The 27,482-nt window shown below is 41.3% G+C and overlaps 1 protein-coding gene across 3 annotated transcripts in view; it reads left to right on the plus strand.

The window, feature by feature from the left end:
* The window catches only part of SCTR (secretin receptor), a 40,551-nt gene extending 17,596 nt beyond the window's left edge, over positions 1 to 22,955 (plus strand). For all 3 annotated transcript variants that reach the window (XM_081935083.1, XM_081935084.1, XM_081935085.1), the window contains exons 3-13: positions 134 to 244; positions 1,229 to 1,347; positions 4,681 to 4,778; positions 8,835 to 8,970; positions 10,223 to 10,376; positions 11,050 to 11,110; positions 14,786 to 14,852; positions 15,083 to 15,174; positions 17,790 to 17,928; positions 18,610 to 18,651; positions 22,406 to 22,955. In XM_081935083.1, the coding sequence (XP_081791209.1) occupies positions 134 to 244; positions 1,229 to 1,347; positions 4,681 to 4,778; positions 8,835 to 8,970; positions 10,223 to 10,376; positions 11,050 to 11,110; positions 14,786 to 14,852; positions 15,083 to 15,174; positions 17,790 to 17,928; positions 18,610 to 18,651; positions 22,406 to 22,588 (1,202 nt within the window). In that variant the 3' untranslated portion in view covers positions 22,589 to 22,955. The remainder of the gene's footprint in view (positions 1 to 133; positions 245 to 1,228; positions 1,348 to 4,680; positions 4,779 to 8,834; positions 8,971 to 10,222; positions 10,377 to 11,049; positions 11,111 to 14,785; positions 14,853 to 15,082; positions 15,175 to 17,789; positions 17,929 to 18,609; positions 18,652 to 22,405) is intronic.
* Positions 22,956 to 27,482: the final 4,527 nt, after the last annotated feature.

The following is a 27,482-nucleotide window of genomic DNA, read 5'->3' on the forward strand; positions in this document are numbered from 1 at the left end:
TAACATCATCAGTGCTAGAAGCTGATTTTTCCCACACTGGTTGATGCAAGCACAGCATATGGATTGTGATGCGATTCCCCCCACCTGTGGGATTCATTTACTATTTTGATGTGTTTGTGTTCTTGTACCTTAGGCACATGCCTTGGCATGTGGGATAATCTTACCTGTTGGCTGTCTACTTCCATTGGACAAACTGTTAGTGCACCCTGTCCCCAAGCCTTTCAAATAGTCACTGGACAAACAGGTAACATGAAAACCATGATTTAATGGTCACACACATTTTCAAAGGTTCTGGGAATTACTTTAGGTTTTTGGAACTGAAGGAGTTAGGCTGTCAGCGTTCTGAGTAACACACCCATTGAAAGCATAACTCCAAGGCAGGTTGACTCCCCAAAGGATATGTTTATTGGATACATCATATCGGCACAGCCGGTGAAAACCAACTCTGAAAGTTCCCATGGTTTTCACCTAATTAAAAGAATAATACTTCCCCCCCTCCCCTGTGTCATCAATCACATTGTCCAATAAATATGGCTGGCCAGCTCCTCTCCTCCTTCACCAGGCACCTGTTACGATGACCTTGGTTCCCACAGGAAAACTTTTTATTTTGACTACAAGCTGGGCTATCTACTTCCCCCCTCCCCTTCTTTCTCAGACTTGTGGCAACTATGAGGCAGGACAAGATGGCTTCAGCCAGGCTCACTTCAGAATTGACATAGCCTACTTTTCAAACTGTATTGGACCAAGTTCTGTTCTTATATAAAGAATTTTGCCTATTTTTTCATCCCCAAAGCCCAGAACACGATAGTTGCTCATTTGGGGCACAAAAACACTGTAGGTTGTACTCTGAGAGTTGCATTAAAAAAACAAAACAGTAACAGGTCCAAGAATTTGCTTGCTTTCTTGCTTGTTTATTTCCTACAAGACTCAAAGTGACTCTTGGTAGTTGTCTAGGCCACCGCACAGCTGTAAACCTTCTGTGTGGTCTTGTGCGTTATAAATAAAATAAAATAAAATAATTATTTTAAAGAAAATAATTTCCTTAGCAAAGGAAATGGGAAGTAATGTTAGACCTTTCCATTGCATTACAATAAATATTTGCTTTAATTTAACAATAAAATCAAATAATTTAGATTGTATATTGAAAACTACACTTTCCTTTTATTTATAGTCCACTTCTTACCATAATTTATGGGGTTTTTTTCCTGTTCTTCTTGCTGCAATACAGGGTTTATGTATCGCAATTGTACCAGGGAAGGATGGTCAGAAAAATATCCCAAACCATATATTGCTTGTGGCTTAAATGCCAAACAACTTAATGCCCCTATAACTGAGTGGGAATCTAAGGTGAGTTCACCTCTTCAGCTATAATATTTCTGCATGTGATAGAAAATCCTTTATGCAAGCTCAAAAATTGGTCTAATATTTGGTCCTCGTGTAGAGCAGTGGTGGGATTCAAATAATTTAACAACTGGTTCTCTGCCCTAATAATTTCTTCCAACAACTGGTTCACCAAACTGCTCAGAAAGTTGACAATCTGTTCTCCCAAAGTGGTGTGAACTAGCTGAATCCAATCACTGGTGTAGAGCACCAACAAAAAAAGAGAGAGAGAGAGAGAGAAAAAAAGGGGGGGGGGTTAAAAATATTTTTTGAATGTGTAAAAATCACATTCATATTTTGCAGGTGCATAAATTAGCTATGAATATGCAAAAATTGGCATGTACATATACTGAGGTCTGGCCACTGTTCAGCATTCACAGAAATGTGAAAGTTAACATAAGAAGAAAATCAACTTCTGTATCTATGTCAGTAATATCACTTATAACCACGGATGCAAAATTGCTATTTCAAGACAACAAACTCAGCTTCAGAAAAAGATAGTGTTGCTCTTTCAGCTCTATTGGAGGGATATTCTTGGCTCTTCCAGCTTTCCATCTTCTCATAGCAATAGCACTTAGACTTATTTATCACCATTTATTTATCAACAGTGCTTTTAAAGCCTGATCTGTAAACTGTAAGCAGTTTACAGAATCAGCATATTGCCCCCAACAGCCTGGGTCCTCGATTTACCAGCCTCAAAAGGATGGAAGGCTGAGTCAACCTTGAGCCTCATCAGGATTGAACTCCCAGGCTCTGGGCAGAGTTTGCCTGCAATACTGCATTCTGACCAATGGGCCACCAAGGCTCATAAAGATCCGAGATCCCATCACCATGCTGTTATGATTGGAAGAACTCCAAATGCAGAATTATTATCACATCGGCACATTGGCATTGGGAATGGTGAAGGCCACAAGGATTGCCACCATGGCAAACACAAACTCTTTGAACGGATGGATCTGAAGAGGGAGGGAGGATGTAGGCAGTCAGTGATTGGCTGTCAAGTGATCTCTAATTGGCTTACTGTTATTTCTGCTCAGCTATTGGACAAAAGAGCAAGCACTAATTGATGGGAGATTCGCTGTGAACTCTGTACTGCCCTATACTACCTAATATTCTGTATAGGTTTGAAAATAGTTTGAAGCCATCTCATTCAATAAGTGCATTTTAAACTGGATTCAGAAGGATTGGTAGATCAGAAAAACTACTTGCCTGGAAATGTCCTCTATCTCTGAAATATATTGTTTTTGCTGATACAATTGCACTCATTTGATCTCATGGAACTGGATTTTCTCTTGGCGCACTGAATGACTGGATGCAATGAAAGACACTAAAGGATAAATAGAGTGCCAACCTGACCAATTTAGCTCGAAACCCACCAATTTAAGAACTCATGGGGCACCCATATATCTGTGCCATGGTCAAACTTTGAAGAAGGATTCAACTTCCCTAAACCTACAAGTTTGAAACATGGATGTGCAAATGGATAGGTAGGTCACATAGGAAGGTCAGGAATACGTATTCTCCTTTTTGTCTGATTAGTGAATTATGCCCTTTGATGGAGGAATTGGATCAAGCCTTTGTTTTTGACACTCTACTTAATTACAGAATAGATTACTACGGAGGCTTCCACGAGGGGCTGTCCTGGCAGACTGCCTGAAAATTTAAGTTACTTGAGCATGCTGCCAACAGACTTAGATCAGAAGGTGCAGTATACAAACAGAGGGATGTCGTCATCATTTGTTTCCTTGCCCTCTTTTAAGCAGGCCCAAGAGAGTTTTATGTTTGCAGTCATGTAATGGGCTCTTTTATTCTCAGTGGTTGTGTTTTGTGAGGCTGCTTTTATTTTGCAATTTAGTTCCTTTGCAACTGTTGTTGCACAGGCACTAAGCATTTTATATTCCGTTTAAATAGATATGGAGAAGTGGGATATAAAATCCAAGGAACAAAGACGTTTTATTATCATTTATTATTTATTATCATCATGCATTTTGGGGGGTTACTTTCATCTTTAGTCTATAAGTGCTTATTCCTTCTGCTTGGCTACTTGGAGTCAGAGACAATCGAACTGCTGCATGTAAGAAAAATAATTGTAAATAGCAACACCTAGTGATCCGATTTAGTACTGCACAATTCAACAGCCTCTTTAATACACGCCCTTTCAAAATGTGGGAATGGCAGAATGTGATTTCTTTGGGGCTCAATTTAATGTGTGAACATGACATTATGATTGGTAAGCCAAGGTTTACAATTTAGAGTTATGTGTAAGCTCAGTCACTATGGCTTTTTTGACAGACCATGGCTAATCAGGGTCTAGCAACATGGATGAATACTTATGTGACTGCAGTAGGAATCAACGATATGAGGCATGTTGTTCACATGACCCTCAAAGCAGTGGTGGGATTCAATTTTTTTTACTACCGTTTCTGTGGGTGTGGCTTGATGGGCGTGGCATAGCTTGGTGGGTGTGGCTTGGTGGGCGTGGCAAAGGAAGGATACTGCAAAATCCCCATTTCCTCCTGATCAGCTGAGTTAGGGTTAGGGTTAAGGTTAGGGTTAGGGTTAGGAACTCGGGAGGCAGAGAATAGATGGGGGTGGGGCAAGTCATAGGTGGTATTTACCGGTTCTCTGAACCAGTGGTGGGTTCCTCCCGGTCTGGTCCGGCCTTACCGATAGTAGCTGGGAGCAGTACAGTGACTTGTTTGGCTTACCCGCTCCCCCGCCCATGTTCTATACCTGTTTTTAAAGCAACCAGCCAGGTATGGCACCTGCGCGAGCCCCAACTAACAGCTGGGTATCGCAAGGGTGGTAGATTGTGCATGCGTGCGCAGCGCGTGTGCACAAACAGGGCGTATGGCCCCGTGAGCAACGTACCAGTAGCGACGGTAAGAGCAACCTACCACTGCTCCGAACTACTCAACATTTCCATTACTGGTGCTCCAGAACTGGTCAGAACCTGCTGAATACCTCATCTGCCTCAAAGGCAACATCTAAATCATGTAATGCAACAGCAGATATATGATTCTGGTCTAGTGTAATATGTATATTCCACTCCTGATTTACATATGCTAAAAGGAATTATACACCTGGCTGGGGATATTTCTTTGTTTTGTTCCTTCCATATTTTCAATCAAGCTGTGTTCTGCCAGAGAATTTGCAGAGAAAGTCATTTGCCTCAATTCAGTTTATTGCAAATAAAAGTTACATTACTATGATTGTTTTTTTTTAAAGCAACATTGAAAAGCTGCTTGCATGAATACAACTCCTACCTGAAAAAAAATCTCCTTGGATGTCTTCTTACAGGTGTCTTATCTAATGAAATTGGAGACCGTGTACACTGTTGGAAGCAGTATCTCCCTCATAGCTCTGGCAGCAGCCTTGGGCATTTTAGCTTCTTTTCGGTGAGGAAGAATTATCCATTTATTTCTTCCCTTTCCTTTGTTTATCTTGTAACAGTCCACATGAATATGCCTCTGTGTATTAAATGATGTGAAACACTTAGATTCTGTGAATCCTGTTCCATTTATTGGTGGGGTTGGGAGTGGAGAAATGATGAGAATCAGAGATCTGACAACGCTTTCCCATGATATGTTCAGAATGTGCCACCGTACTGCTTCATCTGCTTTTACTTGATCGTATGATACTGCATTTAATTTGTTGAGTGGATTCTGTATTTTTATACCATGTTTCCCTCGTGCAAGAAAGTAACATATTTTACAGTTCTCAGTTTTATCATACAGAAGCCCAACTAGATTGCAGGATGTAGCAGAGCTCATGTGACCTCAAAAAGGTTTGAGATTCAAAGAGTACTTGGCTGTGACACTGCCAGAAAATTCCAGGGCTAAACTGGGAAATTGATTTTAAAAAAAATCCTGAAAGTAGGCAGTAGCAAACTGTATTTTTCGGAGTATAAGATGCACCTTAGTTTTTGGGGAGGAAAATAGTAAAAACAAATTCTGTCTACCGGGTATTCATCTGGCTAGTAATAATAATAATAATAATAAATATTTATTTCTTAGCCGCACCCTCTCCCAAAGGACTCGGGGCGGCGTACAATAAAACATAGGAAATAAATATATAAACAAACATACATATAACAAAAACGTATACCAAGACATATACATATACAAGGAGGAGGTGAGCTGATGAATAAAAAACAATTAAAAACACAATGTTTAAAAACCCCTAAATAATTTAATACAATTAAAATACCCCAAATAAAAAACCCGTCAGGAGCGATATAGTTGGATCAAAGTTGAGCCAGGCCAGCTACTTGAAATAGGTGGGTCTTGAGCTTTACACGAAAGGAGCGGAGGTCAGAGGTATTCCTAATATCCGGGGGGAGGTCATTCCACAGGGCTGGGCCCGCCACAGAGAAGGCTCTACTCCTAGGCGCCACCCCCCGGCACTGCCTGGTGGACGGCACCTGGAGGAGACCCTCTCTGTGCGAGCGGATTGGTCGCAGGGATGTATGGGGCAGAATACGATCCCGCAAGTAACTAGGTCCTGAGCCATGGAGCGCTTTGAAGATCGTTATCAAAACCTTGAAACGCACCCGATAGACCACAGGAAGCCAGTGCAGCTCGCGCAGGAACGGTGTCACATGGGAGTACCTAGTACTCCCCATAATTACCCGCGCGGCTGCGTTCTGGACCAACTGTAGCCTCCGGGTGCATTTCAAGGGAAGCCCCATGTAGAGAGCGTTACAGTAGTCCAAGCGAGACGTCACCAGCGCATGAGTGACCGTGCGTAAGGCGTCCCGGTCCAGTAGGGGGCGCAATTGGCGCACCAGGCGAACCTGGTGGAACGCCCCCCTTGCCAAGGCTGTCACATGGTCATCCATGGACAGCCGGGCATCCAGGAGGACGCCCAAATTGCGCGCCCGCTCCACGGGGGCGAGTTGGATGCCCCCGATGGCCAATGATGGAATTAATTGGCTGAACCGGGGAGCTGGTACCCACAGCCACTCTGTCTTGGAGGGGTTGAATTTGAGTCGGTTGCCATCCATCCAGACCCGTACGGCTTCCACACACCGGGACATCACTTCGACGGCCTCGTTGGGGTGGTTCGGGGTGGAAAAGTACAGCTGAGTATCATCAGTGTACAGATGATATCCCACCCCGAAACCACGGATGATCTCACCCAGCGGCTTCATATATGTGTTGAACAGGAGTGGCGAGAGGACTGACCCCTGTGGCACCCCACAAGTAAGGGGGCGTAGGGTCGACCTCTCCTCCCCTGCCAACACACGCTGCGTCCGGCCAGAAAGGTAGGAGCCGAACCACCGCAAAACGGTGCCCCGGACCCCCAACCCCTCCAGCCAGCGCAGCAGGATACCATGGTCGATGGTATCAAAAGCTGCCGAGAGGTCTAATAGGACCAGAATAGAGGAGCAACCTCTATCTCTGGCCCTCCAGAGATCATCCACCAACGCGACCAAGGCCGTCTCCGTGCTGTGACCGGGGCGGAAGCCGGACTGGCGCGGGTCTAGATAATCATTTTCCTCCAGATGTCGTGGAAACTGGTAAGCCACCACACTCTCTACAACCTTCGCCAAAAAGGGAAGGTTGGAGACAGGACGATAATTGGCCAGCTCCAGAGTGTCCAGGGAAGGCTTCTTGAGCAAGGGTCTCACCACCGCCTCTTTCAAGGCGGCCGGGAGAGACCCCTCGCTCAACGAAGCGTTCACTAGGCCCAGGAGCCAGTCTCGTGTAACCTCCCAGGATGCCAGTACAAGCCAGGAGGGGCACGGGTCCAATAAACATGTGGTGGGTCGCAGTCGTCCACGCATTCTGTCCAAATCCTCGATGGCAACCAAGTCAAACTCCTCCCAGGTCGATTCCTCAAGACTCGCCACAGACGTCTCCATTGAACCACTGACAGGGACCCAGTTCTTCCGGATTTGAGCGATTTTATCCTGCAGATATTTCCCAAATTCCTCTGCTCTGCCCTGTAAAGGGGCCTCCCGCGGCCTCTGAAACAAGAGGGAGCGGGACACCTGAAACAGGGCGGCAGGGCGGTTCTCTGCGGATGCAATGAGAGTGGCACAATATTGGCGTTTGGCCACTCTCAATGCCACAAGGTACGTCCTTAAATGGGCTCGTGCCTGTGTTCGATCAAATTCGGAACGGGAGGATCTCCAACGACTCTCTAGACGTCTCTTGCGGCATTTCATCACCCTTAGCTCCTCGGTAAACCAAGGGGCAAGGGTGGATCGTTGCCGCCGGAGAGGCCGCAAAGGCGCCACCCGGTTCAAGGCCCCGGTAGTCGCATTATTCCACGTGACCACCAGGTCCTCTACCCGGGGGTGGGTCAGGGTTACAGGTGGTGGCCCAAGCTCCGTCTGGAACCTATCCGGTTCCATCAGGCGCCTGGGGCGGAACCATCTAATGTTTTCCGGTTCCGCCTCCCCGCAGCGGGAGGTAGCACCAGGGAAGTCAAGACGAAGGAATGAGTGATCTGACCATGACAGGGGAGTGATGGTTAAATCCCCTCCTCCCAGATCACTCAACCACTGGCCAGAGACAAAAACAAGGTCCAGGGTGTGACCTCCCTCGTGTGTCCTTAATCTAGTCAGCTTCAGCGCATAAGTTTGCTGGTTTTCAGCATGTGCGCGCATGCTTTTTATCCCCTGATTGGGGATTTAAAAAAACAGCTTCTAAGGCAGGGCTGATCATTGGAGAGAGAAGCAATGAGAACAGCAGACAAAGCATGGAAGATCGCTTCACTCATTAGCGCCTCATTAGGGCTGAAAAAAAGCTTTGCAAAAACTACATTCGGAGTATAAGACCCACCCACATTTTCAGCCTGTTTTAGGAGAGGGGGAAAAGCGTGTCCTTATACTCTGAAAAATATGGTATATGCATGTGTCTGTGAATTTACCCTAGTCCAGCTGAATTCATTTGAGTTTTTACCCTCAGGAATAAGCCATCTGATAAATCCATACAAATTTTTTATTTAATTAAGTAGATTTATATGGCTGCCTGATTCGCACAGAGTGACTCTCGGAGGCGTCCAGCATTGAAACGCAACATTTTAAATTTAATCAGCATATCGATTGAATGTTTAATCAACATTAAATATTAAGCTAGAGTGGCAATGTGCTCGTCTTGGCATATAATTGGGATCTAGGCAATATGTTCTCCCTTACATGTAGTCCCCAGTGCCATTAGTGAATCAGTTCAGGCAGGAAGACTTGGAAAGACGTCTGGCTGAGATCTTGAAAAGCCTGCTGCAGATTAAAGCAAATTATTCCAAGCAGTATAAACAATAGTAATGATTGTTCTTTCTTTGCTGTTTTGTAAATGATATGCCCTGACAATACACTGCATTCAAAATGTTTATGAACATATTTTTTTTAAAAAAAGTAATGATCTCTTTTCCCTAAACCTTCATGTGGCTGATGAGAATACCTATTCTAATCCTGCATAATGCCTGGTTTTTCTCCTTTTGAATAGGAGACTCCACTGTACAAGGAATTACATCCACATACAGCTTTTTGCTTCTTTCATCTTAAGGGTGACCGCAAACTTTATCAAGGACCCTATACTGTCAGAGGACACAGATGATGCTGTCTACTGTGAATTGCATACAGTAAGAAAGTAGAAATATACAGCCACCCCATTCATTAAAGCATCAAAAAGCTACTTGAGGAAAAAAATGGGGGGGGGGAATCATTTTCATCTCTTTTAAACTCAGAAAAAGTTATTGCCACATTGCTTATTCTGGTACCTTTCTTTTGTTTAAATAAGTTGCCGTTAGAGAAGTTGTGAGTGTTTAAAGTGGCATAAGTTGTGTTTAATTTGCCTTTGATTTTGTGACAGTAACAGCTTGATTAAAATCATCAGCAGAGATTAATTAGTCATATAAGATCAGGGGAGAAACATAGGGCAAACATATTTGTAAACAAATTTGGTTAATTCCTAGTTAATATCAGACTGAAGAAAGTGACGCGTGTTATCTAGAAAAGCTAAGGTAGCAAGATTAGTAGTACTTGCTCAAGATACTGTCCCCTGCAAGAGATCAAATATTTGCAGGAATTGGTCTAATGATCTTGATTATCTTTAGAAGAAACTGAAGCAGAAGCAATTTTACTACTCAAAGGATTTTGGGATTGATACCTGATCCAAATCCTACACTAGCCCATAGCTGGTGGACAAATAAAAATCCCATTTTAAGGGCTCTTAGGAAATGAACTTTAAAAGTATGCAGTAAAATATTCATCCAGTATGAGGACATCAAGGGACGCGGTGGCTCAGTGGCTAAGACGCTCAGCTTGTCAATTGAAAGGCCAGCAGTTTGGCGGTTCAAATCCCTAGTGCTGCGTAACGGAGTGAGCTCCTGTTACTTGTCCCAGCTTCTGCCAAGCTAGCAGTTCAAAAGCGCGTAAAAAATGCTAGTAGAAAAATAGGAATCACCTTTGGTGGGAAGTGTTCTGTGCATCTTCGGCGTTTAGTCATGCCGGCCACAGGACCACGGAGACGTCTTCTGACAACGCTGGCTCTTTGGCTTTGAAACAGAGATGAGCACTGCCCCCTAGAGTCACAAACATCTAGCACAAATGTATGAGGGGAACCTTTACCTTATGAGGACTTCTGGAACACTCTGGTGGTGATTTTCATATATAATTCATCAGAATTATGACGTGCTTTTATGCTTCTGCTATGATAACAGAATGCCAGAATGCAGACAGTCTGATCTAGCATGGTTCTTCTAAGGTATTGAGATTGAGGAACTGATAGACCACTGATAAATAAAGTGCAATGGGGTAAAGGTTCTCTGGAAAGAAGATAAAACGAAAATAAATAAAACACCTTATTTATAATGTTTCTTGTTTCCTCTTCAGGGCAGGTGCAAGATGATCATAGCCTTTGTTAACTTCTGCATCATGGCAAATTATAGTTGGCTTCTTGTAGAAGGGCTTTATCTCCACAGCCTGCTGACCATTTCTTTCTTCTCCGACCGAAAGTTCTTCTGGTGGTTTGTGGCTCTGGGATGGGGTAAGCATCTTCATAATTACCAGACAAGCATGCTGTCTGAGGATGTTCAGTGACCTATTGCAGAGCCTCAACTTACTTCCCTTGCCCACTTCGTGGCAGTGGTCTCTTAGTTTCCATCTCCCCTACATTGCTTTTGGGTCACTTTTCCCCCTTTTTGTTTTGCTTCTGGTTTGTTCCTCTTCTTCACCTCTTTGCTCTTCTTCTTTGTCCTGGACTTTTTTGTCCTCTTCCATTTCTTTTCCTGTGCTTGGGGAAGGGGGGGGGGGGAAATGAGATTTATGCCCAAGCTCTTGTCACTGATATAACTGAATATGAACCTGCAAACAGGTATACATCATTCCCTCCAAATATGATGCTATAGAGGAATGTTGGATTGTAATTCTCATCACCTTCACCCATCACCCTTATTGTTTGTGAAACACTCAGCTGTGAAAACAGGGGAATTGTCTTCATGGGTAAGGCCATTTTGAAAGGTCATGTATTTCTCTGCACTTCAGCTTTTTGTTAGGTGTGTTGGGTCCATCCTTCTTTTATTTTTAGGCAGATCCATTTTTCCTTTTCATAAGGTTATTAGGCTTTGTTATTGTTATTCAAAATGTTCAGCTAACCTAAGCTAACTTTTCTTCTACATTAAGAGTAGGCACTAACCACAAAATTGTTTTCTCTGTTGCAGGTGCTCCAATGTTATTTGTAATTGCATGGGTCATAGCCAGACTATTACATGAAAATGCTGGGTAAGCACATTTTCCAAACTCAGCAGTCTGTTTGCAAATCATGCTAAGACATGGTTGGGTCCAACTGTAATTTACTGAATAAAGCAGAATACTAAAGTATCGCAAGTGTGAAAAATGTGCCATCAAGTAATGTTTTGATCCTGAAAGAAACGGCTCTGAATATTCTGGAAGTGATCTATCCTCAAAATAAGCCCGAATTTGTCCAGAACAGCTTCTGGATCACTTCTGTAATATTTGAAACCATCTATTTTGTGATACCTAGAATTGGTTTTAGGGTTTGACTGTTTTGTAGCAGAACTCTTTTTAAGTTATAAAATGGCAGGGTTCATGTTGGTTTGCCAAAACAAAACAAATCACATATTATGGCTGAGTATAAACACAGCAAATTACCCTGTTTCCCCCAAAATAAGACTGCCCCGGATAATAAGCCCAATCAGGTTTTTGAGCGCATGCACTCAAATAAGCCCTCCCCAAAAAATAAGCCCTCCCTGAAAATATTGTGAGGTTACTACGCTCGCCACCTCCTGCACCTCAAAAATAATAAGACCTCCCTGAAAATAAGACCAAGCGCTTATTTCAGGGGTCAAAAGAAAATAAGGGGAAACATGGTATGTATTCATGTTTCTCATCAATCCACAGTATGAGTAGTAATTGGTTTAAAATCTGGTTTTTTTTGTTTGTTTGTTTGTGAAGTGCTCAGAGATTCTGAAAAAAGAATTTTGCTGGTTAGAGAGATGGTTGGTTAGAGTGATGAGCCCTTAATAAAAAATACAGCTCTTATATTCCACTTCCTGAATATCAAATCTCCTTCTCTCTGATGGGTTCTGAGCATGACAATTTGATAATTATTTTGGAAACAAACAAGAGTGCTTTGTGAGATAGATGAGAAGCATGGGCTTTGCGCAGTTATACCAAACTGTCCTTTTAAACATACTTTTGTAGAAAGGGGTGGCAATTTTGTAGAAGTGCAGTGGGAATATACAGACTAATTAGAAAGGAAAGGAAAGGAAAGAAAAAGAAAAGAAAGAAAGAAAGAAAGAAAGAAAGAAAGAAAGAAAGAAAGAAAAAAAGACAGAAAGAAGTGGGCTCCACGTTCCATGATTGGACAGGGCAACTGCACATTTATTTTATTTATTTATTATGAAATTTATATGCTGTGCACCTCCCAGTTCAAGGCAACTCTGGGCATCTTACAACAAGTCTACAACATCTGTCTAAATCCCTAGAATTCTCATTTAAGAATTCACCTTTTACAAAAAGACAGTTCCCATCCCTCTTAATGTTGGATAATGTTCAAGTTAATCTGGTTTCAAAGCATTTTCATATCTGTTGAATAGATACCACAGGGAGATACGTTTTCTGCTGCTAGCTACTTGTCCTGGAACTCACTTTTATTAATGAAGTAAAATAACAAGTTTATTTCAGTGATAGTGATCTTATCCTCTGTTTTGGATTAATCTAACTACCCAGCAAAAGCAATCGGCTATTTGGCTTCATTTGGAACCTTCTGCTGGGCTAAACAGATTCAACATTATTTAGCATTTCATCAGATGCCGAGATCCTGTCTTCTTGTTGCCAAACAAATCAACCCAGATTTTTAGCCTGGGTTTTTGAGGAAGCAATACACCAAATGACAGCATGGCACATATTTGGGACTGACAACATGCAGCACAATTTGGCAACACTCTCAATGGGTTATTTAGCTATCAGGGAGACCTCAGCTGAATCAACAGACTATATAGAGTTCATTATAGTCAGAACTGTTCGGTGAGAACATGACATTTTCAAGAGTTTTTTGCACTATAATTACAGGTGTAGCAATTATTATTTGCATTTCTTAGCATGATAAAATAAAAATACAGGTTTTTTTATTTAAAAAACCAGCTATTTTATTCTCTTTTAGCAAAAATGGCAGTTAAATCCCTTAAAATATGATTTATACATTTACTTTGTGCCTTTGAGTCAGTGCAGACTCTGAGAGATTGCTTGGACAAGTCCCTACAATTTTCTTGGCAAGGTTTTTCAGAAGTGATTTGCCTTTTGCCTCCTTCCTAGGACTGTGAAAGAGGGACTGGCCCAGGTTTACCCAGCTGGCTTTGTGCCTAAAAAGTGTGAGACAAGACCTCACTGTCTTCCACCAGATGCCTTAATTGCTACACTAAACTGGCTGTTAAAACATGATCAGAGTACTGCAATGCATGCCATTATGTTTTTTGATTTGGAGAATTTTCCATCCAATAAGGGTGAAGTTTTGCAATGCTCATATTCAAAGGAGGCTGCATTCCAGTTCAGAAATTGGGAAATGAATCGAATGTAGGAAATGAAATAAAAGAAATTGCATTTTGGCAAGTCCTTCAAAGTCCCCCCCCCCCCCAAGAGCCGTTTTAGCTTAAGTTTTTATTATTAAATCAGGACACATAATTTACCTTTTTTAGGGCTCCAGAAAGTTTGGAAAACAATCTCACAGGAGAAACTGATATAGGTTCTTGAGCAGAGGAGGAGGTATATGTAAAGAATTTCTCTCTGTTCTCACAACAGTCCCATAAGGTACAATAAAGGAGAGTGGCATCATGCTGAAAAAAAAGTTACAAATAAAAATCTTTTCTGTGGAAATCCAATTACCTAAGATGGTGTGTGTGAGAGATTTATGAACTGAGTTCATTGATAAGTACTGTACTTTCCCTGATGATAAAATTCTGCCACTAGTGTTTGGTTACTTTGGCCATCCAGAAAACACATTCTGGTGTCACAACCATCAAGGGGGTAACTACAGGTTGGTCTCAATTAATGCTGATCATGAATAACAGAAAATGGTTGCATTATTCGAATTCACAGAAGTGATATTTCTATGGAAAACAGGGTAATTGGTTCCGGCTTAAACCTTGCCAAAATAGGGTAACAAACTTTAACAAGGTTACTCAATATCATTCTTATCTATGTTGTAGATCAATAATCCTCTTAAATATTTAAAATAAATAAATCAAATGGACAAAAGCTAAGCTGGAGCCTAAGCCCATATCCAAAGCTATCTCCTATATTCTGCTCTGGTTTTCCAAAAGGAGCCCCTTCTTTTTTGAACTTTCCCCAAACAGAACATCTCCTTTTCTTGTTCTGTACACAACAATTAGCATCAAAAAAACCCTAATGGCAATGATGTGGCCACCAGCCTTACATTAACTGAATTTGGACTTTCATTTAAACGCAACCTGGTATCCATTTATAATTTGCACTAAAATCAAATATTGCACTATTTCAATTCATACTAATTGTGACATATCTGTACATGTGCCTGTGTGAATCAGCCTTCAGTTCTACCAAGCAACAGAAAAGTGAAAACCTTGGGTAGTGTAATGAATCCTTGCTTTGCTGCATCACTGCAAGTTCCTGAGTTCATCTGAACTTTTCAAATCTCCCTTAGAACCAAACTCTCTAGTCCAAACAAGACTGTCCCTCTGCTTCCCCCTCCCAATGTGCCCTCTTGAATTTTCTAATAATTATATCTGCCTGCTGTAAATTTCTATAGATAGATAGTAAGAAATGCCTGATGGTTACATCCTTCCATGAAATACTTATTTCAGAACAGAGTTTTCTAGGATGTTCATTCACCGGTTTTTCTAAATGAGACCCTTTTATTCATTCGACAATTGCAAGTTTGTTTGTTTGTTGTTTTTACAGGTGCTGGGATATGCATCTTACATATGTCCTGTGGCTCATTCAAGGCCCGGTGGTGGCTTCTATTGCAGTAAGTCTACTTCACAGTAATTTCCAAGATAAACTTTTGTCTGTTTCCCCACTACCAAGTTATAGCGATGTATGTTGTGGTGCTGAGATTATTAGTGTCACCTAGGATAAAGCTTGTACGCTCAAGAATGGCTGGGTGATCCTAGAAGATGTAATAAAATGCTGGTAGAGGAATGGGGGGAGTGTAGTGAAGAACTACCTCCATCTCACTTGTGCTTCCTTGTTTTGTAGATCAATTTCATTCTATTTGTTAATATTGTAAGGATTCTGATGAGCAAACTGCGATGGCCAGATGGAAGAGGCAAGGACTCCAGTCAATACAAGTAAGAAGGTTTCTTTAAACAGCCTCACAAATAAACAAGCAACGGCAAACAAAATGACCAGGGGTCGAAGGTTTTCTTTGTTTGCATGTCGTGGGTCTGTCTAGAAAGCTGCCTCAAGGATGATTGCCCCATTATAGTGAAGAGTGCTAAACCTATCAATGTTTCCATTTAAGGCACCTGTTTTTATGCTCACCTATGTTATTAGGAGCAGAGAATAGAGCAGGAATCAGAGATCCAGCTATGTAACAGAGAACTGCAACTCTTGCTAGAAGGTTAGAAGTAAGGTGACCAACTGTCCTCCTTTAGGGAGGACAGTCCTTCTTTTGTAAGTTCTGTCCTCCCTCGAAAAGTGTCCTCCTACATGTCCTCCTTTTTGATATTTGAAGACTAATCTGTTGCGCGTTATGTGACGTATTTTATTAAACAGTTTTTAGTGGTGTTTTTTTTACTTCATCGCAAGTATATTGAACAGATATTGAATCTTGTGTTGAATTTTTATCTAAAAAAATGCTAGACATTAAAATAGACGACAATTGTCTCTTTGAAGAAATTAGAAGACTGAATATATATTTAAATTCTGAAAAATTAATACAATGGGAAAATCAACATGTTGAAATTGATAAAAGATGGGTGGATATTTTCAGCCATTTCAAAAATGAACATATTCCATGTGAACATTTATTTATACTTGTTCAATTTATGTTGTGCTGCCCTGGAACTAATGCAGCAGTTGAAAGAGTTTTTTTTCAATTGCAAATGATTTTTCGACAAGTGAGAAATCGAGATTGAATGTTGATACTCTAGCTGCAGCACTTGCCGTAAAATTCAATATGAAGGATATTTCTTGTTCAGATATTTCTAATATATTGTTAGAAGATGATACATTGACAAAAAATATTAATTCAATGGAAAAGTACTCATTTAAATAATAATTAACAGGCATGTAAGCATAATTACAATATAAAATGTTGCAAATGTTTTTATTATGCATATATCATATTTTAGTGTATTATTGTTGCAATGAATAAAATATTTCTTTTATTTACGATATATTTTTTCCAATTTATTTGTCCTCCTTTTCATTGTAAAAAAGTTGGTCACCTTAGCATTTTGGACAATAGAACGTGTTTTGTCCTCCTTTTCATTGTAAAAAAGTTGGTCACCTTATTAGAAGTCAAGTGTACATCCTAAAACTGTAGGAGGGGATGGACCTACCCTGTCAGCATCAGCCAATATTAAATGGACTATTATTATTATGTGGTTAATCTTTGGTGAGATATAAGCTGTTCAAAGTAGGATGGTTTTTTGTAGAGTCAGAATGTTCAAGTCCGATAAATTTAAAATTTCCAAATAGCGAGGTAGCCCTTTAGGTATTGCTCCAAGGGCTCCAATTACAATCGGGACAACACATGATTTCTTTTTCCACAGTCGCTCAACCTCAATTTGCATTATTATTATTATGTGGTTAATCTTTGGTGAGATTCACAGCCTTTGGGACTGGTTGGTAGCTCAACAGTTCGAGTCCTAACCAAGGACCTAGGAACTGTTAAGGTAACATCGGAGGATATAAGCTGTTCCAAGTAGGGTTGCTTTTTGTAGAATCAGAATGTTCAAGTCTGATATTATTATTATTATTATTATTATTATTATTATTATTATTATTATTATTATTATTATTATTATTATTATTATTATTATTAGATTGTATCACAGTGGCCAGTTGTTCCGCCGGATTTGGCATTGATTACTAGTCGGGCCCCACCCAGGGGCCTAGGATGTCATAATGTATTTTCATAATATACGTGCGGATCCAAGCAGTGCAGTTTTTTGCATTTGACTGATGGTGATTTTGTCAAGTTTTAACTGTTTTAAATGTAATTCCAGTGCTTTTGGAATAGCACCCAGTGTGCCGATTACCACTGGAATTACCACTGCTGGTTTGTGCCATAAACGCTGAATTTCAATTTTTAAGTCCTGGTATTTCGCGATTTTTTCATGTTCCTTCTTGTCGACCCTGCTATCACCTGGTATTGCGATGTCTATGATTATAACCTTATTTTTCTCAACCAGTGTGATGTCTGGTGTATTATGCACCAGTATTTTATCCGTTTGTATACGAAAATCCCATAGGATCTTTATTATTATTATTATTATTATTATTATTATTATTATTATTATTATTATTATTATTATTATTATTATTATTATTATTATTGGTTTGGTTTGGTTTGGTTTGGTTTGGTTTGGTTATCATCATTTCTTTTATTCATTAAACATGAAACACAGTCAACTGAACATTTAGAGATGTGTCACAAATACCATTGACTGGTGCTAGTGGTTGATACGGGTTGCTGCCAGTGTCTTAAGTATCATCCAAGTATCTTCTTCAAATATATGATGTTCCTAGTAGCGCATTTTTTGTAGTTCTGCTGGTGTTATTGCAAGAAGCTGCAATTTCTTTATGTGTTTTGTAAAAATCTTGGACATGGTACCAATGACAATGGATATCACTGTTTTATTATTATTATTATTATTATTATTATTATTATTATTATCATCATCATCATCATCATCATCATCATCATCATCGTCATTCTCTCTTTCTTCGCTCCTAGGAGGCTTGCTAAATCAACACTGGTGCTCATCCCTCTCTTTGGAATCCATTACATTCTTTTTGCTTTTTTCCCTTTTGATACCACAAATGGCACCATGGAAGTTCAAGCTCTGTTTGAAAAAGCCCTAGGATCTTTCCAGGTAAGAGGCGTATAGTTCCTCTGATGAAAAATTCCTTAGATACTAGTTAATTAGTTTACTTTATTGATTAGACTTCGGGCCATATCAAAGTGCAGAGTTCCAGACACAGATTATTACTAAAATCTGATAAAAACTATTTGAAATGGAATTGGATAACATACGATTTAAAATGAAATTGGACCTTAGATTAGAACTTAAATTAGGATCTCAGAGAATGCAGGTAAGCACCAAAGTAGTGAAGCCACCTTTCCCAAGCCAGTAACCCTTAAATGTGTTAGGGTTACAACTTCTAGAATGGTGTATGTTGGGTGGGGGTGGGGGTGAGGCTGGCCTACCATGTTTACAAGTTCACATTCAGGTTAGTACTGGAATAACTCCTATCTTCTGAATCAAACTATTTCATGCTGTTTTTGTTTCAAACCTTCTAATGTGTTTGCCAGCATAATTGATATTTTGTATATAGAACATGTAGGATGCTGCAAACCACCAGCAGGTTTCAGCCTAACATCCTCCGCTTTGGTCTTTGGAACCACCAAAGCGACAAAATAGTCTCCATTCACCACGTGCATCACATTTCAGTGTGATTTTTTTTAAAAAAAATGACGTTCCATCTTCTGGAATGGCAGTCCGCCATTTGCTATTGTGTATTTCATAATGAATAATTTGCTTGTTTTGTTTCAGGGTTTGGCTGTGGCTGTGCTTTACTGTTTTCTTAATGGAGAGGTGAGCTTCCCATGGACTGAGATTTAGTCATGAATCCTGCTGGATAAGATCAAACGTTTGTCTAACCCAGCATCCTGTTTCCCATGGCAGCCCACCAAATGCAGGGCTGGAGAACAATAGCACTTTTCACCAAAAGTTCCCCATCAATCAGCATGAAGGAGCATGCTATTTCTGATACTGAGATAGATGTAATATATAGCCATTAGAGCAAATAGTTAGCTTCGCCCTATGTAGTTTTGAACATTTTATTCTTATCTGTTTATCATTCTCGTAATGGAGAACGTGCAACAAAGCTACTAATCCACATAATGGCAACATCTAACTTTTAAAAATAGGAGCAAGAATCCTTATGAATCTAGTTTAAGTCCTTGCTTATCCATGACATTAAATCATGGGTTACCAACATGGTATCCATGGACATCAGGAACCGTGTTGGAGCAGTAGTTAGAATACAGTACTGCAGGCAACTTTTACTGAGTGCTGGCTGCCGGCTGCCAGCACTCAGTAGAAGTAGTGTTCACCAGTGTTCAGCAGTTCGAGTCCCTCAGGCTCAAGGTTGACTCAGCCTTCCATCCTTCTGAGGTTGGTCAATTGAGGACCCAGATTGTTGGGGGCAGAAATGGGTTGCTATCAGTTCGCACCATTTTGGGTGAACCGGTAGTGGAATGTTGACCTGGGTTGCCCAGGCTGGCCACGCCTCCAAACCGGTTCCCCGGTCATCACGGCATGTTTTTTGGGGGGCATTTTAAAATGTTCTGTGCATGCGCAGATCTATTTACAGGCAATTGTGCACGCACGCGGAGTGCACCGAACTGGCAGTAATGCCGATAGCAACCCACCCTTGGTTGAGGGCAATATGCTGACTATGTAAACGCTTAGAGAGGGCTGTAAAGCAGTGTAAAGTGGTATAAAGGTCTACGTGCTATTGCTATGAGCATGCCTCTTGGGCGCTAATTTTTATATTATGATTTTGACCCTTCTAATAAACAGAATAAGTGGGAGGGCTAGTACTGTATATTGCAAACTGAAGTGTTCATCTCAAACATCAGCTTTAGTTTACTTTCAAGTCCCACACATATCCCAAAATAGCTTCAGAAAATAAAATCTGTCAGGGATAAGGAGAGTCCACTTGTCCAAGAAAAAGAAATAAATGGAAATGATAGTGATCTTAAGAGGGTAGAGGTGGTGATTAATGGTGTGATCAGTTTATTCCTGGTCATAGAGTTACTATTGCTCCCACCACCAAAGTCATTTTGTGAAAATGCCCTAAGATGCTTTCAAAATCCTAGATGACCCAGCAGGGTTCAGAACTTCTGTGGGGATTGTGTGTGTGTGTGTGTGTGTGTGTGTGTGTGTTTCAATGTGTTTTGTGTTGTCTGCAGACTTGATGCGTTCCCGTTCTAGTTGAAAAAAAAGGTGACTCCACTGCTCTTTTGGACCACATTAGCAATATGCAGCTAATGCCTTTCCAAAGGTCATCTTTCTTAATGGACTCCACTGCAGGCTACTGAATTTTTTTATTCAGATTTGTCCTTTCTTCCAGTTGCAAATCAAATGGAGGGACTCCCTCTCTTTTCTTTTCTCTTTTCTTGTGCTGCTCCTCCTTAAAGTCCTTGATAAATCAATGTCATTCCGGTTGATGGGAAAGAAACTTTTTTCTCAAACCAGAAGAATGTTTAAGTACAGCGATTGGGATATGGAATTATGCTCCAGATTTTTCTATACAAGCATCTCTCTAGCTGACTGGCATCTCTTGAGGAAGAAATTGGGGTGGGGTGGGGGATTATTTCTGTACAAATCTTTCAGATCAGGAAGCCGAGAATCCAGGGAGGAACTGTGGAGATTTCCACAAAGGCTTCTGCCTGACTTTGAAAGCAGCTATATTCTCACAGCAGCCTTTGAGCTGGGTAGCTTTGTTGATTTAATTCCAGCCATCTGCAGCAAACAAGAGAAATAGTGATAGCACTTAGACTTACCGTGTTTCTCCAAAAAGACTTGAAAAGAAGCCCTATCATGGTTTTGAGCGCATGCAATTAAATTAAGCCCCACTCACAAAATTAGCCCTAATTATGACCACACCCACCCTGGGGTGCAGAGGGTGGGGAAGGCACACTGGTAAAAAATAAGCTAGGGTGGGGATGAGGGAGTGGAGCTACCTTCATGCATCTGAAGGCGAAACAGAGGCCAAGGCAATGCATGCGGATGGCGGCAAGTAGCCGCAGAAGAAGTGGGCCAGCAGTGGGCTCCTGCTGGACAGGGCTGTTGGTACCACTGCCGTGAGGTAAGTCAATAATTAAAACCCTCCAAAAAGAAGACCTAGCCATTTTTTCGGGGGTCAAAAGAAAATAAGACCCAGCCTTCTTTTTGGAGAAACATGGTATATACCGCTTCATAGTACTTTATTCCCCTCTCTAAGCGGTTTACAGAGTCAGCAAATTGAGTTGGTCAGGATCGAACTGCTGGCAGTTGGCAGAATTAGCCTGCAATACTGTATTCTAATCACTAGGCCACCATGGCTCTTAACAATCAAATAGTCAAACCATCCCTGAAACTCCGGGAGGGGGGCTTGGGGACACTTTGTTTTCTCATTTGCTGGCGTTCTTGCCTCATACTCCCTCCTAAAAGCAGAACTTGGATCAGTTTAGTTGAATTACCAGACTGTCTCACTAGATAATGTGCCTTACGAGGGAACCTAAGGGAAACAAGAAGGAAGAGTGGAATATTGGGATTAGGGGAAATTCTTAAGATTAAAGTTCCTAGAAGATTTTAGTGTCTCTTTCAGCATCCAGAATAGTCTTGATCTTAGTTTTTTTGCTTGGTATGTTTGTGTGGAGAAAGAGTGAGAAGATCAGAGGGCCATATCCCCACCCTTTTTCTTGTATCCTCCAGTCCCTGCAGCCAATAAACTGCTAGCAAGTCCCAACAAGTAAGTGGCAATTGGCTGTTTTGGAACCGAGGCTGAAATCTCAAATCTCTTAATAATGGTGGACAACATGGGAGCGGGTGAGGGAGCAATCTGGATGCCTGCTGGCAAGTAGGGCTAGTTTGAGGTCTCCAGCAGTTGATGGGTGTGTCTTCTTCCTCCCTGGAGCAAGGGGCCCTCGGGAACAGAATGGGAAGCAAGGGTGCCATTTTTCTATCAGTCCATAAATATCTTCATTCCTTTATTCCCAAATGTAGCAGGCAGTTCCAAGTGTCAGTCAAGGAGAAAGAGGAGGAATGATTTCTGATACCTCCTGCCAGCTTCTTACAAAAGCAATATCAATGGGGAAGCCAGCAGGAAATTGGAAGTCCCTTCCACTCCCACTATTGTTTTGCCCTACCTGTGATCATTCCATCTCTGCTTAAATAAGAAAGTATCTCTGGAAGGGTGATCCAATGGGTCCCAAATTGTCAAGTCTTTAAAATCTTTACAATGCAGGGTCATTTCTCTTGTTACCTCAGCCCATTCTTCTTCTTGTTTCTTCACCACGTTTCTCCATTTATTGGCCTTTCCGGTCTTCCTTTCCCCTTTTCTACTTGCATACCCACGAGACTGCAATTGATTTTCTCTGCCCACATTTTGGCTTTGCTTCCTTCCTCTGCAGGCAAGTAGTGGCTGACCACATGCCATCAGGGCAGGATATTGCTTGAGAGTGATTTATCCTTGTTATTGACTGCAGAGGTTGAGCCCCTATGCTGGGCAGGGAGAGGGTGTCCTCTTTCTCTTAAGAAAACCACGAGCCTTCTTACTAAACTGAAACTTTTTCTTCAGGTCCGGCAGGAGCTTCACAGAAAATGGTGGCAGTGGCATTTAAGGAAGCATCTCGGTTCCCATAAGCACCACAGCTCTTTGCTTCCAAATGAAGTAAGCGGGCTCACTCAAGTCTTGCAGCTGACAAAACCTGGTTCCCAAGAGGAAAGGCGACCTTCTCACCCAATTCTGAGCAAACTGTAAATGTTTCCACGGCACACAAGAACATGGTAAAACTCAGCGGAAACTTGCATTACCTAATCGGGCATTGTGGTTCAGGACTTAAAAGCTAGTTGTTGGCTCTAGCGGGAGATTGACTTGCTATCATGTGGATTCTTGTGAAAAGATGATGTGTGAAAAGCCATTTCCAGATGGAAGGCTCATCCCTCTCAACTTGCTGGTTTTGTTCTCTGGAATCTATCATTTCAAAAGATTGTACCTTCTCTTCTCTGTTTGGTTCCTTATTGGAGTGAGGATTCTGAACAATATTGCCATTTTATATATGACTGACTTATAAACTGATTATACACAGTGGTGTGATTCAACCGGTCTAACAAATGTTTCGTTGAGCATGTGCTTTGCAGGCGCTCTGTGGTGCCTATCAACTGGGCTAAAAAACAAGGAAATATAGATAGGTATAGCACAGGGGCAGTGGGGGTGGGCCCACCTGAAGGTCAGAGCGAACCGATTCACTCTCAATTGATCTTTGGCATTACCAGTTTGCCCGAACCAGGCCAAACCAGTAGCATCCCACCCTTTGTTATATATCTTCCGTAAGTGTTGCATTGTTTGAACATGATAGAGTGTACATTTTTTTGGCAGAGAGAAAATATATCTCTTCAGCATCATGCCCACAATTGATCGATGGATTTTTCTAGGCATTGTCTATGGACACTTGAATTTGCTGTTTAGGAGTCTTGGCAATTCAGCTGCCACAAAGGCCTTCGCAACTTCCTCTTGAGAGCTGATTGTGGCTCTGTGGGACTTGGGGCTGCCACCTGGAAGCTAGCTAAAAACAATTCACTCCGTGAGAGACTGCAGTGTATCTTCAGTTCATCTAAGACAGAAGTTGGATTAGAAAGATGCCCATTTGTCTGACACAATTTCCTGTTGTATTCTGAGCCTAATTTGAGAGATTGCTTTAGATTCACAAAGCTCCAATGAATTTGGGAGGCGCCAGGCATATACCTGTGTGTCTGTGCCTTCAACCTGGTGATGCCTGGACACGTCCCTGCAGTTTTATTGGCAAGATTTGGAACTGATTTCTGGGGCTAAGAGAGAGAAAATGGTTCAAGGTTTCCCTGCTGGTTTTATGTCTAAGGAAGGACTCAGTTTCCCAGTTTCTAACCTGACATTTTAACTACTACAGGACAGAAAAGAGCAGAATTCTTTATTGGCCAAGGGTCAAAATGGGTTTATGTATCTATGCCTCTTCCCAGTTCTGTGGTACTACATTTTCAAGCATCTCTGACTATTAGCCATGCTATCATGAACTGATAATAGACAGAATTTAGGAGCAGTGTTCTTCAACCTTCACCACTTGAAGATGTGTGCACTTCAACTCCCAGAATTCCCCAGTGAGCCAGAAATTCTGAGTTGGCCCACACATCACCAAGATGCCAAGATTGCAAAACACTGATTTGGAGGTCTATGGAGATTCTTAGTCATCCAGGTCATGATTGCCCCAAAGGTGCTTTTTTTCAGGAGGCAACTGGGCTTTTCTTGTTTTTTATTTGAAGACATTTCACTTCTCATCCAAGATCAGGGATGCCTGTCGTGGCCTGAGAGCTCTGCCAGTGAAAATGGGCTGTTTCCCAGGTGGCCCTGTGGGTCAGATCTAAGCACCCCATGGGCCAAATCCGCCCCCCCCCCAGGGCCTTCGGAGTATTGGAAACTAATCCAGTATTTTGAAAGCCAACTATTTCTCCAATCTTTCATCAGGAATAGGGATCAAGAATAAGGCCTTGAGCCAATCCACTTATAAATATTTGTGTTACATTAATAAGGGTCTATGGAGATTCTCAGTCATCCAGGTTGCGGTTGTCCCAAATGTGCTTTTTTCAAGAGGCAACAGGACTTTCTGGTTTTTCTTTGAAGACGTTTTGCTTCTCATCCAAGAAGCTTCTTCAGCTCTGACTGGATGGTGGGGAATGGAAGGATTTTAGTACTTGCAGACAGCTGGTTATTTGCATCCTTTTAGAGAGGGTGAGGCCCTTGGAGGTTTCTCTGAGTCCTCAGTGTCACCTACATAGTGCAAATAGTTCCTGTGGTCTGCAATTTTGTTTCCTCTGGAAATCCGTTCATGCTCTTACACCATTTGAAGGGTCTTCATCCCAAACTACATGGCTATGTCCCTCAGGACACAGATTAACCTCCAAGTGCCTCAATAACCCTGTAAAAGGATGCATATTACCAGCTGTCTGCAAGGAATATAAATCCTTCCATTCCCCACCATCCACTCAGAGCTGAAGAAGCTTCGTGGATGAGAAGCGAAATGCCTTCAAAGACAAAACAAGAAAAAATCAGTTGCCTCCTGAAAAAGCACCTTTGGGACTGATTTGGAGGGTTCCTTATCCCTGCCTTCCATTGACTGTTTCTCATTATATACTTTCTTACAATGATCTTATCAAACTGTTTCAAGAGTGCTCTCATAGCTACTTAAACCTTAGTAAAAATCAGCACATCAGTGGCATTTGCAGTGCTTTTTTTCTGTGTGAAAAAATCTTTCTCGGGAGAAGAATTTTTCACAAAAAATAGACAACTACTGCAAGCGTGCCAAAGCTCTAGCTATTTTACATTGGTTGGACAATGTTCAAACCAGTGTAGATAGTTCGTGTCAGCCTTTCGCTTGCTGTGACGAATTGCATCAGTGAATGTTGCTATTGGCAGTGGCTTGAATTGACAGTTACCAGTATTGTTCTGTAGTAAAAGCAATTGAGAATTGGCTTTGGGAAATCATCTTATTGTGAAAGTTAAGCTTGTGTTTTCATATTGGAGTCTAGTTTACCCACTACCTGTGCCAAGTGCCACTTCAGTGAAAGTACTATTGTATTTAATAGTAAGTCACAAATATATTTATTCCCTCATCCAAATAATTGATGAAGATGTTGAAGAGTACTGGGCCTAAAACAGAGCCTTGGGGTACTCCACTGCATACTTCCCTCCATGTAGATGCAGTTCTACATGGAGGGAAGTATGCAGTGGAGTGCCCCAAGGCTCTGTTTTAGGCCCAGTACTCTTCAACATCTTCATCAATTATTTGGATGAGGGAATAAATGGGGAACTCATCAAATTTGCAGATGATACCAAGCTGGCAGGAATAGCCAACACTCCAGAAGATAGGCTTAAGATACAGAAGGATCTTGACAAACTTGAACATTGGGCACTATCTAATAAAATGAAATTCAATGGTGAAAAGAGTAAGGTTCTACATTTAGGCAAGAAAAATGGAATGCACAGGTACAGCATAGGTGATACCTTGCTCAGTAGTAGTAACTGTGAAAGGGATCTTGGAGTCCTAGTGGACAACCATTTAAATATGAGCCAGCAGTGTGCAGCAGCTGCCAAAAAAGCCAACACAGTTCTAGGCTGCATCAACAGAGGGATAGAATCAAGATCACGTGAAGTGTTAATACCACTTTATAATGCCTTGGTAAGGCCACTCTTGGAATACTGCATTCAGTTCTGGTCGCCACGATGTAAAAAAGATGTGGAGACTCTAGAAAGAGTGCAGAGAAGAGCAACAAAGATGATTAGGGGACTGGAGACTAAAACATATGAAAAACGGTTGCAGGAACTGGGTATGTTTAGCTTAAGAGAAAGAAGGACTAGGGGAGACATGATATCATTGTTCCAATATCTCAGGGGTTGCCACAAAGAAGAGGGAGTCAAACTATTCTCCAAAGCACCTGAGGGTAGAACAAGAAGCAATGGGTGGAAACTAATCAAGGAGAGAAGCAACTTAGAACTGAGGAGAAATTTCCTGACAGTGAGAACAATTAATCAGTGGAACAGCAAGACCTCCAAGGTCCCTTCCAACTCTACTATTGTATTGTATTGTATAATATTTCTGGGCCATACGATGCAAAAAAAAAACCTCCCACAACTTTTTTTTCTGAGGGTGTCTAGAGCCAACAATGACTTTTATGGAGTCTCTTCCCCTCTAAACCAGCTTGCCCTATGTAAGTGGCCTCTGGGTATGTTAGATTATTACCTCAAGCCAGTGTGTACATGGTGGTGAGAGTTGTTGTCTAAGATACTTGGATGTTCCTGGAATATTTAGAGATCTCACACAGAGCTCACATCTATATTCTGCCCATTTTGGTTTTCTATGATTGAGTTCACACATTATACTAAGCTGAAAACTGTCAGTATGGATTTTTATCGTGTTATGGTGGAGAACAGATGAAAATGTTAGAGTAAGCAGAGAAAATCTGTCTAAGCCCACTGATCCATTGCTGAACAGTTTTACCATTAAGATTCCACACACACCCCAATTATAGTCCACAATGTCTGGAGATAATTTAATCTAAACCCCTGCTCTTGCATATGCTGGGAGTGGGAGAACCAGTTCCCTTGTGTAGGCTTGGCTTTCACAGGGTTTCACTCAGTAAAAGCATAAAAGTAAATCAACCCCCATTCTCCCACAGGTTAATGCCCGAAGTATAATGTAAACAGTACTGACAACTCTGATCCAAAACTCTCTACTAAGGATCTCAAGTGACTTAGAAGAGAGGGGGCACATTTTTTTAAAAAAAAGTTTGTATAAGCAAAATGGGAACATCATCAAAACTTACTCTGGGCTTTTCTCCTCAAGTTACCTACACGAGCTGTCAATGGAGAATTGTTGTATATAGCAAGCATAACTGTGCTGCATAGCCTTATAACTCTCAAATATAAATATACTGCATATAATTAACCCTGGTGACTCCTGAAAGTGATATATTTATTTCTTATCCAACATCAATGAAATCATTAGTTTTATTTGGGGTGGGGGTGGAATAACATAAATTAATTTGTCATTTTAGGGTGCTGCCAAGTTTGAGAACCAATCCGTCGAGATGGCTGCTTCATTCATTCATTCATTCATTCAATCTTA

Source organism: Natrix helvetica (assembly GCF_964273705.1).
Source record: "Natrix helvetica genome assembly, chromosome: 1".
Classification (NCBI taxonomy): Eukaryota; Metazoa; Chordata; class Lepidosauria; order Squamata; family Natricidae; genus Natrix; species Natrix helvetica.